This window comes from Typopeltis vanoorti, chromosome 19 (genome assembly GCF_054136105.1).
Source record: "Typopeltis vanoorti isolate ZY-2024b chromosome 19, IOZ_Tvanoo_1.0, whole genome shotgun sequence".
Taxonomy (NCBI): Eukaryota; Metazoa; Arthropoda; class Arachnida; order Uropygi; family Thelyphonidae; genus Typopeltis; species Typopeltis vanoorti.
The window spans coordinates 78,783,427-78,802,143 of record NC_143567.1 but is presented as its reverse complement, the minus strand read 5'-3'; the positions used below and the strand labels follow the sequence as shown (position 1 = coordinate 78,802,143).

The window sequence follows — 18,717 nt, the reverse complement described above, 5'->3', positions numbered from 1 at the left end:
ACATCCTGAATATATGAACATCTTGACTATTACTATACATACCTCTTGGAGGCATGTATAGTAATATTCAAGAACTTTGCAAAAGCATTTGACAGATTACTGTATGGAACAAGCAGGCATACAGGCTGTGAAAGATAAGGATGGATGACAAGTTGGTTAAGTAGATACAGTGTAGAATATAGTAATTGTTGTATGAGTGATGTCAATGTTCCAGAAAAAGAAAGGTAACTGGTGGCATGGTTTCTGTTCTGTCCCTATTGCTTAATTAAATATCACTAACAAAATAAGTGATATTTAATGTAGCCTTATAGGAATATTCAGTTGTTACTGATGATGCAAAGTTTGGGAGCGTAATGAGTGATACAGTTGTGCTCCTTTCACAAAGATTTAAATAGATTTTAATTTGGACAAATAAGTGGAGTTGCAGCTTCAATGTTAATAGAGCAAAGTGTTGCACTTATTAGTGCAACATCCTATTCACTTTCTGAAGCTATTCTATCAATAGGTTTATTGCCATTTATGATATTCTCTTTGAATGAAGTTCAGAGAGTATATCATAGGTGTTCTGAACACTGCAAAGCACATCAGACTATTTGTCGATTACTCTGCACATATTTTTCACTTAATTTTCATTGTGATGTGGAAACAATGAAAATTAAGTGAGTTTCACCCATCTCGTATCTGGAAAACAAGTTGTCCAGATATGAGATGGGTGCTACCCAAAAGTCCAGGGAATAGCACGTGCAAATTGGTTGTGGTATGATCTTCTGCCACTATAAGGGACAATCAGTACTCTTTGGGAATCAGTATGCTGAGAGGCTGTGTTCTTCACTTATGCACATTTTTTAATTGTGTTTTAATGGTGCAGCAGTTTTCTTTTCCAACTGAAATGGCAGATTTTAAGGAGCAAAGAATTTGCATCAAATTTTGCTTTAACCTCAAAAAAAAAACTGCTGCAGAAACCCAGGCTAAAATGCTAAAGGAAGCATGTGAATTCATCACAGCTGAAAAAAAAAGCACGTCAAGTTCATAGCAATGTCAAGTCAGTGTTAATCTTTATTTTTTTGTTACATCCAAGCTATTGTCCCAAGGACCCCCCCCCCCCCACACACACACCAAACTGTCAACTGCAAGTTTTACTGCTTTCTACATTCCAGTGTAATCTCTTTAATGATTTCCCCACTTTCTATTTTTATTGCATCCTTTTCTTTTTTATATTGCATGTTTATAAACTTAATTTTTTAGTTAAGCATTTTTTTTTTTTTTGTATATCTCACAAAATTGTCCACATTCTGCTTACATAAGAATGGTAGTGTGACTACCATGCTGTATGAGAGACTAGAATTTTGCAAATTCTGTCTTCACCCATATATTTACAAACTTACAAGGATGCCTCAAGCATTAATAAACTAATAGGGCTTATAGTTGGATGCAAATATTAAAAAGGATAAATATGGGAAACTTGCATTCATACATTTTATGAATGCAGTGTTATGATAAACCCTTGTAGGGCTCTAATTAAAGAAATGATTTGCAAGATGCCAACTGAAGGTATACTAGGAGTTTGAACTAAGAAACTTTGACAGAAGCACCAAAAATGACTAACAACTTCATGACTTTTTATTACAACTATTCAGCATTTTAAGGTTAAAGAACATCAACTTTAAAAATTCCTGCAAAGATTCTGTATCAGAAATGTTCTTTTCACCCTTTCTGACAATTATCTGCATAATTGGCAGATAATTATATAATACTATCCAGACCACCACCACCCTCAGTAATCATTAGAAACACTGTGCATTGGTCACCCTCCTTCTCTTAGATTTGGCATCTCTACACATTACTCTTTGATGCCTGTCATTCAGCCACTATCATTTGTGTCACAAGCCTGTTTTGCATAACTATCCCTTTGATTTTGGATAACAACCACCAGTATGTAATCCTCTCAGAATACTTTGGCCAAATCCAGACATATCATAGTGTATCCAATTACTAAAACAAGATTTAGACAAAGAAGATACCCATGCTATCTTCTATACAGGATCAAAATGCCACCTACCCCTTTGAATGTGGATCTTAATGATTGGTCTCTCCAAAACATTAAAATGTTTTGGAGAGGCTAATTAGGATCCAGAGACACTCATCAGTATGTAATCAGTTGCTTTTGTTCTCCCTTGTATAATGGAATTAACTTTTTCTCCATTAGGTACACTGCTCTTGTTGAGACTCGAGTTGAAACTTCATCAGGGCACTACTAATTATTTTGTATATTCCTTTAATATCCTTGTCGATATCCTATATAATCCCACTGCTGTGTTTGTTCTGAACTGTTGAATAGCTTTAATCCAGCTTATCCACATCTACTGTTTCATTTCTAGTCTACATCAGTATTCAGCTAGCTGATGGGTTTCTGCCTTGGATATATATTTGCTAAAGGGATTGATTGCTTGATTCAGCTATTTCTAAAGAATCTGACAGTTTTCTACCTTCCATATTCACTAAGATTATTCTTCCATGGTTGTTGTTTTTTTTTCTTTTCACATTAGGCCAACTTATTAAATAGTTCAATTTTGTCTGCTTTTTATACTGCCGTGAGCTTGGTCATCGCCCCCCCCCTCCCAATATTGGACTTAGACTATTTAACTAACTCTCATGTAATTTAATCTTCTTACCCTTGTGATGCAGTCAAATGTAGCTCATATGCTGCTGATTCTTCTATCATATAGTTTTTCATGTCAGGTCACTGTTTTAAGGTCCTTCCTGAATCTATCATGATCAGCTGCCTTATAATTCCACACATACCATTTTTTAATCAGAGCTCAGTTCCTCAATTGGAGACAAAACAGCCCTTTTATTTAGTGAAGGAGGGGGGGAAGAGAGAGAGAGAGAGAGAGTGTGTGTGTGTGTGTGTATCATTATTATTATATGGGCACCTCCATGAAGTCTGAAGACTCATTGCAAGAGACCCAATCTATGATACGTCTCCTTGAATCAATTTACAGGCAAAGCACTCACAACTGACTCTGACAACCCATTCCACTCACTCACACCTTTATTCAACTTCCAGGGATGACCCCTCGTTCTGGTCCCTGTAGCCTAGTGCTGAAACATTTTCCCTGCATCAGTCCTATTAAAATCCTTTAAGCAACTTATATCTCCTCTTTTTCTTCTATCAACCAACTTGCAGTCCACGGGCCACTCACTATCTTGGTCACTCGCCATCTTGGTCACTCGCCTTTGAATCCTCCATTTCCTCATCCTCAAGAAACCCAGGGGACCAGACTTGAGCACAGTAATCCAGATGTTGGCATATCAAGGCCTTATAAAGTGGAATAACTTCTTTATCTCTACATGTTACTGTGTTCTTCAATAGCCAAGTAATCTTATGGGCTACCTTAGCAACATGTCCTCTAAACTTTAACTCTGTCTTGCACTATCTCTAGTTTCATCTGTTTCCTGGAGTATAGTGCCATCAATGCAATACATATCTTGTAATGTGTTTTTCCCGTAATACATTTCTCCTTTAAGAGCCTGTGTAGCTCAGTGGATGTGGCATTTGCACACCACAGCGCTTGGCCGGACGAAGGAAGATTTGGTTTCGAGTCTAGTCGGCGACTAGAGGAAATTTTTCTAAGCCTTTTTTTGAGATCGTGCCAGAGATCGACTAACCCGGTTCCCGAGTTAGTCGATCTCTGGCACGGGCAAGTGGGTTTTTCGTCCCGTAAACTCAAGAAAATCGACCGTAGAACCCACATTATTTCAGACATTAAATATATTGTGTTAGGGTTAGGGACCACGAGATGGCGGCACATTTGAGCCGTCTCTCTTCACTGTGCACCGCTTAATCAGTAATAGCCTTGGGCCATCTATCTCTGATCGGTACCAGTGGAGATTGAACTATCCATTCAGTCTCCAAAGGTTAGATAGGGATAAATGGCCTCGCCTACTCCCGTATTTGGGAATAAAAAGGCGTTAGCTGATTTTTAATTTTTTAATGCATTTCTCCACATTAAACTGATACCCATTATCTTTTGACCATACTGACAGCCTATTTAAATTGTCCTGCAAGCTCTCCACATTCCCTTGACAAACAACTGAATATTTCCTTTCATATTATTTCCTATATCATTTATGTACAAATTAAACAACAATGGTCCCAGCACTAAACCTTGCAGCACATCTAATTTGTGGAACAGAGTTCCATGTGATATTCTGTCAAATGCCTTTGCAAAACCATCATGTAGCCATTTCCTTTATCCAACTCAGCTGTTATTCTATTATAAAAAGTTAGTAAATTACTAAGGCATGACCAACCCTTCACGAGTTGCAAGTAAATAATGGGAATCTGAGAAGAATGAAAGTGATTAGTAGCTGATGAATTCAGGGTTGTAGGTTAAGTGTTAGAGTGGTAAGAGGGGAAGATTATCTAAATGAGATAATTCTGGTGGTTGGATATTAATGTTAGATAATAATAATTAAAGATTGAAAGGGATTTGTATGTTACCAAGCTATGCCAGTGCAGAGAACTGAAGCAAAGAACGTGTTAATGATGAAAGATATGTTTAATGAAGCTTTTTTTAATTATCAAAATTAATATCAAAATGTATCTACTTTTTAAATTCCATATATGCTTCTGTTTATTATATTACTAATTTGAATAACTACTTTTTTTTTTTTGTAGTATTATGTTTAATTTTGATATAGATCCTTCTTACAAATAAATAATTGTTTTTCAGATTTTATGGACACTTAAATATAAATGGCATGATGATGGGAGATAGCATTTAAAATCTAAAGATCTAGAAGAAGATTATTCCAAAGGATTTGCAATGACAGAATTTTTATAATGTTTTTCCAGTGTTTATGGATATTTTTTGGAGTAAAGGATTCAAAGACTGTACTGTTGTTTTGATATGTCAGAACCCAATAATAACACTGAATCCAAAATGAATATATCATCTATATTTAATGAAATGGATACTCGAGAGAGGACAAACAGTGATCATTCACTTATATCAGCATTTGATGAACGAATGTCACCCCTTTTTGACCATACACCTGATCTTATTGTGGATTCTTCAGAAAGTGACAGTGATATTGATATTGTTAGTTTAAGAACAACGCAGACAGTAGGAGAATCGCCTACAGATTGCACATCATCCATTCAAAATCATGATCATAGCTATACAGGTTCCAGATTTACAGTTATAAATGAAGCAAATCCAGATGCTAGTAATGGTATGTTTATTTTTTATTTTAGAGAAGTAGAAAGCATTTTCAAGCTAATAAATTCAACTGCAACAGAGGTGTTATTTTATTATTATTTTTTGACCATTTTTAGCTGTTCAGTATTCTATGAGGTGCTATATGAAAGTTTAGGGAGTTTGACCATGAAAAAAAAACAACTTATCCTAACTCTTAGTTTTCAGCATTTCCTTCAAAGTAGTTCCCTTGGGTATGTATACCATGATCCACTTGTTTTTCCATGATTCCATGTATCCCTTTAAGTCCTTAAGTGTGACTGTGTTGACCTGCTGCAATTCTGCCTAGTTCTCCTGAATCATGTTAAAATGACAACCTTTCAGCTAGAATTTCATCTTGAGGAACAGGGAAAAAGTCATAGGGTGCAAGGTCAGGTGAATGGCAGGCAGGGGAATGACTGCCATGTTTTTGGAAGCCAGGAACTGTTGGACCAAGAGATGTGTTGTCATGGTGGAAAACCTAGTTGTTGTTGTTCCACTTGTCTGGCGTTTATGCCAAACACTCTCTTTCGCATTCAGTAGTTTCCTGCAGCAGTTTTTTGAGATTGAAGCAAAATTTGATGCAGATGGTTTGCTCCTTAAATCTGCCATTTCATTTGGAGAAGAAAATCGCTGAACCTCTAAAACACATTACAAAAATGCACATAACCAAAAAACGTGGCCTCTCGGCTTGCCAGCTGTTAGCATACTGATTCACAAAGGGTGATTGTGTTATTCATATTTCCCGAACCATTGGGTAACACCTGGTATTCTTATTTTCATCGTTCAAATAATTTCATAAAAGCAGCATTGTAAAATTTTACTTTGTAAGGTACATTTCACCTGGCAAGATCAGCAAAGAAGTTTCTCTACTGAAATGCCTTATTGCTGTATATACAGACTGGTAATCATCATATCCTGATGATAGTTATCAATCCCTTATCTCCAATACTTCTAGTCAAACTGCTTTGCTCTTTATGAAAAGCATCTATAATACCCCAACTCTGAACAGAAATGAAAGGAAAACAAAATAATTGCATTAGCCACTTTGAAATTATTGTTTTGCCTTTAATTATGGTTACTATGTTAAAAGATTATATCATTTTCCTGTCCTGTCTCTTACATTATAAAAGCTAAATTAAATACTTATTTGAATATTCGAATGTAGGTGAAGTAGCAGTATAAATTTGCTTCTTCACGTAAAATTTTAACGTTGATAACATCTTTTAAGGGATGTTAGGAGCTAGCATATTAATAGTTGCATGATACTATTGGCATACTGATATTATAACCAGGATTATGGCCAGGTAGGAGAGTTGCTATAAAGAGAAGAAAAACAGTTTTCCATTAAAATTTTGTACTGCATGTAGAATCACAGAGTAAACCACTGAAGTTTCATATGAAACGACAAATTTGTAAATCATTTTTGAGATTCAAATATATATATATTTTTTTATTAAATATTGCTTTATTATGTATGATATGGCACAGGAACATAACACATCCTATTTACATTTTTACAGGTATTACCTTGATTACTTTGATGGACCTGTGATTTCAGTCAGGATTTCTCCATGACTGCAGGTAGTAAAGAGTCCAGTTATTTCTGTTTTGGGCCTTCTACATTTTCTTCCAACTTTCTTAATCATTGGGTCTTCCCACCCTAAGGCCAGTCTTCCAGTTTTCCTTTTGGTATCCTAAGGGGGAATACAGGGGTGCTTAAGGGTCAAAGCTGTATAATTGAGAGGAGACCTCCACATAGCCTTTAAAGGAATGCGTAGAACCGACCAGGGCTTCTGACCTAATGTCCAATCCTCACCTTCTTGTGGTGCACACTGTTGGGTATCTACCTTGATACTGAACAAAAGAGGATGGGCTGGCAATTTGGGATTTAGCCGACCAAATTGTATTCTTATTGGCTTAAACCAATATGCAAAACGATGGTACAACATGACAGAATTTCTTGCTGGCTCAGGCGTCACCCGGTTAAACAAGGCTCCCGTTGTTTTCACCAGGGAACTAGGGCGAACAGCGAAAAGTCACTACTGGAACAAATCTGAAAGCACACTCCAACTCAACATCACCAGAGATAAAGATCGGTACTATCAACATAAGAAGCCTTAATGGCAAAGAAATGGAGCTAGCTAAGGAACTAGATAAGTACCAGATCGACCTAATAGGGGTGACTGAAACAAAAAAGACAAAAACTAGTGAGATCTTTCTGAACAATAAATACAAAATGTTATATTCAGGCAATGACAATCAAGGAAAAGAAGGGGTAGCCATCGTATTCAACACTAAATACGAGGCTAATCTTCTTGAATGGCAGGCAGTGTCAAGTAGAGTGATGTGGGCAAATATCAGAATGGGGAACTGAACAATGAGACTTATTTGTGCCTATGGTCCCACAGAAGGCTACTAAGGTAGAAGTGGAGGAATTTTTGACGCTCTAGAGAAAGCTACTGACACAATGAAAAAGGAAAAGTTGGTCCTTGTTGGGGATCTAAATAGCAGATTAGGAAGTGATTGTCAGACATACAAAAATGTTTTGGGAAAATTTGGAGAAAAGAGCAAAGCTAATATTAATGGCAAATACCTGTTGAATTTCTGCTCAGGATATGGACTTGTTATTACTAACACCATGTTCCAACATAAAAATGTGCACAAATTCACATGGAGAGAAGAGGCAAGGAATAAGAAAAGTCTCATTGACTATGTTATTGTTGATAGTGATGTTTGCTCCCTGGTGCAGAACACCAGAGTGTACAGAGGATTTGAAATTGGAAGCGATCACTATTTAGTCTTGAGCAGCATAAAATTGAATTTCGTATTGAAAAGAATAACATGCAAGAAAGCTTTAAAGCGAATAAAAGTTGAGTAGCTATCAGATGTGAACTGTAGACTAAAATACACAAAGATTATTGGGGAAAAAAATGAGAGTTTGAAAACAAGAAGAAAACCCTGATTGATTCAGCCAGAGAGGCATGTGGAGGTTGTCTGCAAGGATAGAAAAATCAGAACTCCATGTTGGACACAGGAAGTTAAAGAGGCTGGGAAGGAAAAGAAGAAAGCATATCAAAAGTTCCTGGCAAATAACTCAGCTTGTGCTCTTAGAGAATACAGAGACAAATGTAAGAAAGCTAAATACTGCGTAAAACTAGCTAAACAAAAGTCATGGGAGGACTTTGGCAAGAACACAGAAAATAAATATCAAGAAGGTGGTAAAATATTCTGGAGGTTGTTGAAGAAGCTTAGAAATGAAGGAAAGAGTGCTGTAAAAGGAGTTGGAGATGATAAAGGTGACATGAAAATGGGAGAAAAAGATATCCATGACGTATGGAGTAATTACTTCGAAAAATTGTTAAATGAAACAAGAAGTGATAGCACAGTGGTAAAAAACACTCAATAGGCATACAGTCAGGAATACATATCCATACTTGAAGTAGAAAAAGCCATCAAAGGCTTGAAATGTGGAAAGGCTGCAGTAGTAGATGATATTCGACCAGAAATGCTGAAGTATGGTGGTATAAAAGTCTTACAGTGGCTGCACTGCATAGTTCAGAAGGCCTGCACCGAAGGACAAATTCCTGATGATTGGAGTAGAGCTCTAATAGTACCCATATATAAAAAGGGAAATAAAACTGAATGTGAGAATTACAGAGGTATTTCCCTATTGAGTGTTCCGGGCAAGATTTATGCCAGTATACTTGAGAAACAGTTGAGAAGAATTGTGGAAGAATAGCTTGGTGAAGAAAAGCTAGATTCAGGCCAAATAGAGGATGTCAGGATCAAATCTTCACTTTATGACAATTAGTTGAGAAAGCATGGGAATATAACAAAGATCTGTATTTAAGTTTTGTCATGAGAAGGTATTCAAAACGCTACAGTTATATGGTGTTAATGGGGTATTATATCAAGCAATACTTAGTCTTTATAGTGTTTATTTGAGTTGCAAGTCAGCAGTTAGAATTGAAGGAAGATGGTTTAATGTTAAATCTGGTGATTTAACATTAAACATTTAACATTTAACATGATGTACATCCTTGTGAGACAAGGATGTACATCATGCCCTCTCTTATTCATTATCTATATGGATCACATTATGAAGGAAAATGGTATTAAACATGATATCAGAATTGGAGATGTTAATGTCAGCTCTTTGTTTTATGCGGATGATGTTATACTTCTAAATAAATCCGTTACAAGTTTGCAAGATTCCCTGACTAAATTGAATAAGTGTTGTAATAAGTATGGTATGAAGGTCAGCAATAAAATGACAAAGACAATGAAAATAGGTAGAATCGTTGAAAATGTCAACTGTGTTTTGAATGGGGAAACTGTGGAACAAGTAAAACATTTCAGCTACTTAGGCATGATTTTTAGTGAAGATGGTAAATTAAATATGGAAATAGAGAACAGAATCAACAAAGCTGGTATAGTAGGAAGTCAATTGAATAAATTCATGTGAAATAAGGGAGAAATTAGTCGGAACACTAAATTAGCTGTATACAAGACAGTGTTCAAGCCAGTTTTAACTTATGAATCTGAGAGCTGGGTCAGAAGTAAAATACTTAACCAAAGACTAGAGACCGCAGATATGAGAGTCCTGAGAAAGATTAGGGGGCGTGAACAGATGGCATCAGTGGCAATATCATATTAAAAACGAGGATATTAGGAAAGAACTTGACATTGTCAGCATCCAGGAATGCGTTAGCAGAGCTAATCTCAGGTGGTATGGTCACTTGAACAGAATGGGCGAGGAAAGATCAGCAAAACAAGTGTTCTCTGCCAGGTTGGCAGCAAAACGACCCAGAGGAAGACCAAGATATAGGTGGATTGATACGGTACAAAGTGCCTTAGACGATAGAAATATAAGATCTGATAATGTTGGAGTCTTGACAAGTAACAGACTGATTTGGAGGAAAATTGTAAATAGGAAGTTAGTAATGATGTAAGTTTTTCATGTAGTACTATCAACAAAGCATGAAAAAGAATGTCTCGACATGAAATTCTGAAATTTGCATATCATGCTATTTCTTACCTTTCAGTGGGAATAGCGCAACTTACTAAAATTCCTGCTCGTTTCAGGTTTGGGAATTAATCCATTTAGAAAATCGGACTCCTTCCCTTCCAACGGCCAATTCTTTAACATGGTAGCCTATGGGAGACCACAGCGGAAGCACTAATGAATGAACGAGTACCTTGTCTTCGTTCGCTACCGGAAGCGGGATGAAATGTAAGTAACATCAGGTTGACGTCACTGTGACGCTTGGCTCTCTCTCTCCAGCTGCAAGTAGGATAGCAGCCATCATCTCCATATGTCTCCGGTTACGATAAGGTCGCTTATGCGAATATGTGGTCGAACATAGACAGCTAGTTTACTGAGGCTCCCTATCTTGCTTTGGATGGTGTTTCACTCCTTTGGAAAATTGCAAGACACATTGCATGCTTAGGTTAGGTTAGTTCTTAAGTTGTTCACTAATAGGTTTTATATGTGGTGACATCCAGCAAAAATGCTTCTGATTTGTGTTATAGCTGTTTTCTTTATATCCTACGTATGTTTAGTTCCTCTGGTAAAGGAATATCCATTTCAAAATCGGCCGGCACCATTATTCCAGTAGCGCAAAGCTAGTCTTCTCTACATATCGGTGCATCAGTGTGACGTCTGTCTGATGTAACATTCTCTTCATCCCCCTCACTTCCGCTTGCGGACAAAGACTAGGTGCCTGCTAATCCATCGCGACGTGCACAGTGGTCTCCCATAGACTTCAATGTTAAAAAACAGACCGTTGAGTCCCTTCTAAAAATGGATTAATTCAAAAACTAATGATTATCCGTATTTCCTGTTGGTTGCACTGTGACATTCTGCAGGTAAGGGATTATGTGTCATGCTCTTTGCAAATTTTCCAATCGAGACATTTTCTTTCAATACATGATAATGAGGGGAATACATACATGCACACACTGGTTAATGTGTGGGTGTGTGCTTGTTGTTTTCCTTGGTCAACTTTGTAGCACATGTGTATGATAAGTTAAGCATCAGGAAAAAAATGAAATCACTCAAAACCAACAAAAATCCAACATCAGATTATTGCATTTCTAGAAATTTGAAGAAAGATGATGAAATGCATAGTATGCAGAATTGATTGAAAGTTTATAATAAATTTAGTTTAATCCTTTATCCAAGTGTGTGCAAACAAAGTTTGCACCTGAAAGTATCTTCAGGACTGGGGTAAAGTGGTACAACACCAGGCAAGTCCTTGCAAAGGTGGACAAGCTACTAACACTCTTATCTCAGTATCTCCCATAATGCAAAACACATCTCCTTGCAGATATGTATAATGTTATGCATTAAGGGAAGGGCCAATACCCAGACTAGTTTCGACCTTTATTGAGGTCTCTTCAGTGGGAGCCAGGCCTAAGTGGAGATACCAGGCAGAAGCATTAGCATGGTCATCTCCTCCTTTAGGAGCTGCCAAACGGTGTGCCACCTTTTTATTAAATTACTGTGGATTTAGAGAAAGATGTTGAAAGTTTATTTTTCACTAGGTCAGACTATAATAAATTTAGTTTAATCCTTTATCTAAGTGTGTGCAAACAAAGTTTGCACCTGAAAGTATCTTCAGGACTGGGGTAAAGTGATACAACACCAGGCAACTCCTTGCAAAGGTGATTGCTCCAAAGGTGCAAACTTTGTTTGCACACACTTGGATAAAGGATTAAACTAAATTTATTATAGTCTGACCTAGTGAAAAATAAACTTTCAACATGATTGAAAGTTTATCATATGACAGTGCATTAAACAATAATTGAAAACACAATTTGTCAATCTATAATTCACTAAAAAATCACTTTATTAATTAATGACAGAAAATTATAGAAGAAAGAAATTCACCAAAAAATGAGTTGAAAGAAGGTTTCACCAAAAATAGTCTTTAAATTAATTATGAATTGTTTCTTAAAAACCTTTTTATTGTTTTATTTTTTATTGTTGCAGTTCTTGCTTTTCTGGTTGCAAAAGCACTTTTAGATAAATATGTAATAAACAAGCATGTTAATATAATATGATTTTAGAAATGCTCAGTGACAAAGGTTTTCATTTCTTGTTTACTTCATGCTTTATCTATACGCAGCATGGATGCATTATAAGTTTTGAAGTCTCTTGTGTGAGGTTGAATAAGTTAATATGGGCATCACTTATTCCATGGCCAGAAGAATTCTTAATATTCACTATCCCTGGAAGGTGAATGTAAAGTACAAAATAAGTGGAGGGAGCATCTTTCTGAGAGAGAGAAAAAAAAAAAAAAAAAACAATAGTGCAGGAATTCTGTCCTCTTTCATTTACACTACTAAGAGATATATAGTCTATGCCTATGACAGCAAGTAAGCATTAAAAAACTGTAGGATTCTAGGATTAAATTGTAGCATTAAACTAAAGCTAAAGTGATTCTAAAGTAATTGAAATAGCTATTGCAAAAAAAGTATTACTGTTTGCTTTTTATGTGACAAGAATAAATAAAATGTTTCAAAAAAAACAAGATAACAAAAATGACTGAGGTTGGTGGCTTTATGATTAACAGTTATCACAATTGAGATTATTGGGATTTTTGTAAGAAAATAAAATGTAAAGGAATCTCTAATAAGTAGATAGCATGTTTTAGCTAAGATGATTAAATACTGATTTTTACAGAAATATTTCTCACATTATTTTCAATGACAACAGTGACTATATCTGCAAGTTAAAATATGACTGGTACCGAAGGATGAATCACTAGGCTCTTTATGAAGTAAATTCACATTACAGAATGATATTCTAAAAGAGAATAAGATAGTCATTAAAATCCTGAGTAACCACATGATCATATTAACATTGCAGGTGATGTTAGATAATTTTAATTAAAACAGTATTTCTCAAGAAAAGTGTTTATTGTGTAAAAGAATTCATCAAAAATTATCAGTGAATTGTTTGCTGAATTATTATTCAGCAATTTTTTTTTTTTTTTCAATGAATTATTATTTGGACAAATGGGTTTTTTGATGAATTGTTGAACTTCTTCAGTGAACTGCTACTGTCTTTTTGATTAATTTATTAGATTTCGTGGAATCAAAATGTATGTGCTACTGGATCAGAGGCAGTGTTAACATTGCTAAATATAAAAAAGCGATGATGAAATATGAATGATCAGTGACATTTTGCAGTGATGAGGCTAGTGTCAAATCCAGTGGTTTGACACTAGTCGCATCATGAGAAAATAAGAAGAAAATAAATTATTTCCATTTGGAACATATGTTTTTCCTTTAATGAATTTTCATGAATAATTTTTAACTGTTTTTCATGAATAGCATATTCAAGAAAACAGTTTGCCTAGCAGAAATTTATAAAAGTGTATAAAATCTCACTTAAGTAGAGCTTGATTCAGTGCTAATGGCTATTATTAAAACAAGAATCTAGGCTAAACTTGGCATTGAGCTTTCAGTTGAACATTAGTAATTTCACATACTGTATCAGTAGATTAATGTATCAGTGGATATAAATAAACATACATTCTTCTTCCAGTTACATATTTGGTTCAATCCTTTATCCAAGTGTAAGCAAACAAAGTTTGTGCCTGAAGTATTTTGAGGACTGGGGCAACTCGTGGTAAAGGTGGTATAAGTTCTGATCACTTGCCTTAGTATCCCATAATGCAAAGCACATGTCCTTGCAGACATGTATACTGCTATGCATTAAGGCAGTGTTTCTCAAACTTCAGATATCTGCAGACCCCTTCTTAAATTTTCATTATTACAAAGTATCTCCTAATTAATTAATTAAAAAGTAAGTGATTAAAATGAACAAATTAATTAAAATTAATTTAAAATATTCAAAAATTAAATATCTATTTTATTTGAATTTATATGTTCATGTAAACAAAAATATGATTTATTTTTAATAGAACAAGCTTTATAAACATATTATAAAGTTTTACTTACTTAAAATAATTTAACATCAATGAGAGGAGTGAAATTGCTTATGGTGAGATAAAATTTCAGCAAAATTTGGATCTATAGTTGTTAATTTCAATCTCAGATGCAGTTCGACATCTATAATGCAATTCATCTTCTTTGTCTTAATATCTACGAATGCCGAAAATCCAACTTCGCACAGATATGAACTTGGAAATAGACAAATTAACCTTAGAGTTTCATCTGTTAATTCAGGAAATTCATTCTGTATTTGTAGCCAAAATGATGATAACGTATTCTCACTGTACTTATTTTTTAGGAAACCATCAGAAGCTAGTTCTAAATAACTTCATTTTTGCCAACGTGGCATTCACTTTATCTTGGACATGAAATATAGAAATTTCCTTGCCTTGTAAAGATAAATTAAGACTATTTAATACAGTAAATATATCTGCCAGGTATGCTAATTGACTGAGCCATTTCCAATTATGTAAATACTTTTTCAATTCAAACTTTTCATCAAGAAAAACTTGTAGTTCATTCTGAAGTTCAAATAAACGAGTAAGAACTTTTCCACGAGAAAGCCAATGAACATCGGTATGGAAAAGAAGCTGTTTATAGTTGCTTCCCATTTCTTTGCAAAGTTGAGAGAAAAGTGTGGCATTTAGAGGACAGCTTTTAATATAATTTATGATTTTTACAGCTTCATCAAGAACTTTTCTTAGGTCTGTAGACATCATATGTGTAGCCAAAGCCTCCCTATGTATACAGCAGTGTGTCTACTTTCAACTTTGCATTTGGTGCAACATCTTGAATCTTTGAAACAAGCCCTTTTTTAGATCCGACCATGGATTTCGCTCCATCCGTGCTTATTCCAACACAACTTTTCCAATCAAGCTTGTTTTGATGCATTAAAGGTATTTATACTGTTGAATATTTCTTCTCCTGTTGTATGTTCTGGCAAGGGTTGGCAATATAAAAGGGCGTCATGAATTTTTTGATTTTTTTCGTACCTAACGAACACTAGAAGATTTGCAAAATTTGTAATGTCGGTAGATTCATCTACCTTCAACGCATAAAATGACTCTTACGTATATTGGATAACAATGTTTGTTTTATATTTTCAGCCATTTCAGTGATTCTTCGATGAACGGTACTATTTGAAAGGCAAATCCGATCAAAAGATCTTTTTGCATTATCGCCGATCATAATTTCCGCTATTATTTTTGCTGCAGGCTTGGCCAAAGTTTCACCAGATGTTTCCGCTGCACCATTTTTTGCTATTAATAGCGACACACGATATGAAGCTTCTAAAGCCTTCATGTTTTCACCTCCTGACACGATCGACATCGCTTTTTGAAATTTTTTAGTTTGTTTTGAAAAAATTCGACTGGTTTGTCCTTGCATTCATTATGTTTCGATTCAAAATGGCGATTTAAATTACATGGTTTCATGCTTTCATTTTTTAAAGTTTCACCGCAAATTACACATAATGGAATAGGTTCCTCTTCATTTCCTGTCCATGAAAATCCACATTTCAAGTAATTTATATCGTACTTACGAAGTTTTCTCATCTTCTTCCTAGTTGGTTCTTTAGAGATGTCAGACGAACCACACTCATCAATTTCACTTGATCCAGATACAATATCAACATTTTCTTGTTGCTGACAGCTACTTGTATCTACTATGTTCCTCTCTTTTGCTCATTTTAAAAATCCAGTCTTTAACCAGTGATCCATACTTAAGAATTTGAAAGCTAAAAAAAATTACCGTATTTAACGAACAGTCCTTCAACAAATGGCTAGTGAAAAAAGTAGAACTCGAAACAGACAGCAATGGTAGGCCAATAGAGATAAAGACGTTCATATGATTGGTGCAGTATTAACAAAAGATCGTGCTACTAATTGACAAAGGCAAGCCGACAGTTCAGTTGAAATGCTAATTCTCTTCAACCGAATTCCTAATATAATATCTGAAACACATTCACTATATGTTTCTTAGTTTTAACACGTTCACTCAAACAAAACTATATGTTGCCAGTGCACCATATGGTTTTGATTGTCTACTATACAGCATTTTATGTGGGAGGGGTCATGCGATTCATTAGTTAGTGCTGTTTTTACCCAGTTGTCTCTAATTGCACTGTTTGTTGAGAAACATATTACACAGCCTGCAGATGTCTCTGTACCTTATTCAGTGATACAATAGGAACGTTTTACGATCTCAAACTTAAATTTTATTCCATTCGTTAATGATGCATAGCCGAAAATTGCCACGGACACCCTGAAGACCTTTCGCGGTCCCCCAGGGGTCTGTGTACCACACTTTGAGAAACACTGCATTAAGGGAAGGGTCACTACCCAGACCAGTTTCGACCTTTATTGAGGTCTCGTCAGTGGAAGCCAGACCCAGAGGTGGTGATACTAAGGTGGAAGTAATACAGAGTCATATCACCATATACCAGTTGCCAAAAGGTGTTAACACCTTATTATTAAAATCCTCTGGATTAGAGATAGTTGAGGGAAGTTTTTTTCACTTGACTATGCTACCAATTATATATTTGGTTTAATCATTATCACCACCTCTGGGTCTGGCTCTCACTGACGAGACCTCAATAAAGGTCGAAACCGGTCTGGGTAGTGACCTTCCCTTAATGCATAGCAGTATACATGTCCACAAGGAGATGTTCTTTGTATTATGGGATACTAAGGCAAGTGATCAGAACTTATACCACCTTTTCCACGAGTTGCCCCAGTCCTGAAAATACTTCAGGAGCAAACTTTGTTTGCTTACACTTGGATAAAGAATTAAACCAAATATATAATTGGTAGCATAGCCAAGTGAAAAAACTTCCATCATACATTCTTCTTGTTTGAAAACAATGCTGAATTATGAATCATGTTTTTCACTGTCTACGTGTGTAAAAAGCTATTTACAGGAAAGTGCATTCATCATATGGATGGAACTGATACATTTTTATTATAACTATCTGGAATATTTTAAGTACAATACTGTCATTGAAAAAAAACGTTATCTGCTAATATTATCATTGTCTTAAACATTTTAATGAAATGAAAGATGGTTACTAAAATATAAGACATAAAAGATAAATTAATAGTACAACAGTTATTTATGAACTTCAGAAAATATTAACTCTTCAAGTTCATACAGGCATAAAAAGAATATACCTATCAACTATCCTTATTCGATCCATTTTTTGTATTAGTATAGTTTTCTATATCCGTAGTATATTTTTGGGCGTGGACAGTAGGGTTTTTTCCCCCAGTTTATCCTGGGGTTTTTCATCCCACAAACCGGCTTGAGAACTCAACACTACAGCACATAAGATACACCGAGGTGTAGGGCTGACCACCTTATCCTGTGAACTGTTTGAGGTTTGATGATTAATGAACCCTCGACACCGCAAGGTAAAAAAAAAAAAAAGATGAGTATAGTTTTCTTTCCACTTTTTAATTTAAAAACATCTTGAAATTACAGTCTTGCTATTACATTTTTATTAAAATGTTAATCCCAGCTTACTCTACACTGAGTTTACCACTTTATCATTTATATTAATCAAAATCCTAGAAAATATTTAATTCTACTTAAAAAAGAAAACAGAACCAAATACAGTTGGCTCTTACAATAGGAAGCAAGTTTATAACAAACTCACTCCCTGTACTAAACTACTGAAAGCTCCCAACTGAAGTCAAGCAGACCCAGTAAAATTGTAAAGAAAATTCACTGTAACAAACTATTGTTGCCCCTATGAGTTTGCTACAATGAGAGTCGACTGTACAAGTATACTTTTAACTCTTAGTAAGGGAATACCGTGAGTAGACATAAATACAAAATTAATAACGGAAAATCTCACATAAAAAGATTTTTTTTAATAGTATAATTTTCGCCTGTGTGTCACAGGCATCTTCAATACATGTTAAGCTGAAATTAAACAATAACTGACAATTCCAAAAAGCGCCACCTAAGTAGCTAGTGTAAGGTAACTAAAGACGTCAGTAAAATTTTCTAAAAAAAATCCTAATCTCTTACAGAAAGAACTGCAATATATTACTTCTTCCTTTCTATCTAATTATATATAGAAATAACATAGATAGAAATATATAAATAGATAGATAGAATAACATAGATAGAAATAACATGCATTTCTATCCCTTATGTACACAGCATTAGTGAACATATAGCAAAAGTTTTAAAACCACTGAATATTTTTGTTGCCTTTCGACTGGTCAGAAAAATCTCCACCTTTCTTACTTCTCCTATTTTCAGGAAATTTTATTGACCTTTTTAGTTATCTTACACTAGCTACATAGGTGGCGCATTTTGGAATTGTCAGTTATTGTTTCATTTAAGCTTGACGTGTACTGAAGATGCCTGGGACACACAGACGAAAATTATACTATTAAAAAAATCTTTTTACGTGAGATTTTCCGTCATTAATTTTGTATTTAGGTATACTTTTGATTTTATAATACTATCACAGCTATTTATAATCTTGTATAAAGCTGGGACT

General features: G+C 35.1%; 1 protein-coding gene across 2 annotated transcripts in view; it reads left to right on the top strand.

Moving 5' to 3' along the window:
• The window catches only part of LOC150096278 (uncharacterized), a 269,156-nt gene that overhangs the window by 25,504 nt on the left and 224,935 nt on the right, over nucleotides 1-18,717 (top strand). For both annotated transcript variants that reach the window (XM_090409235.1, XM_090409234.1), the window contains exon 2: nucleotides 4,737-5,238. In XM_090409235.1, the coding sequence (XP_090265361.1) occupies nucleotides 4,914-5,238 (325 nt within the window). In that variant the 5' untranslated portion in view covers nucleotides 4,737-4,913. The remainder of the gene's footprint in view (nucleotides 1-4,736; nucleotides 5,239-18,717) is intronic.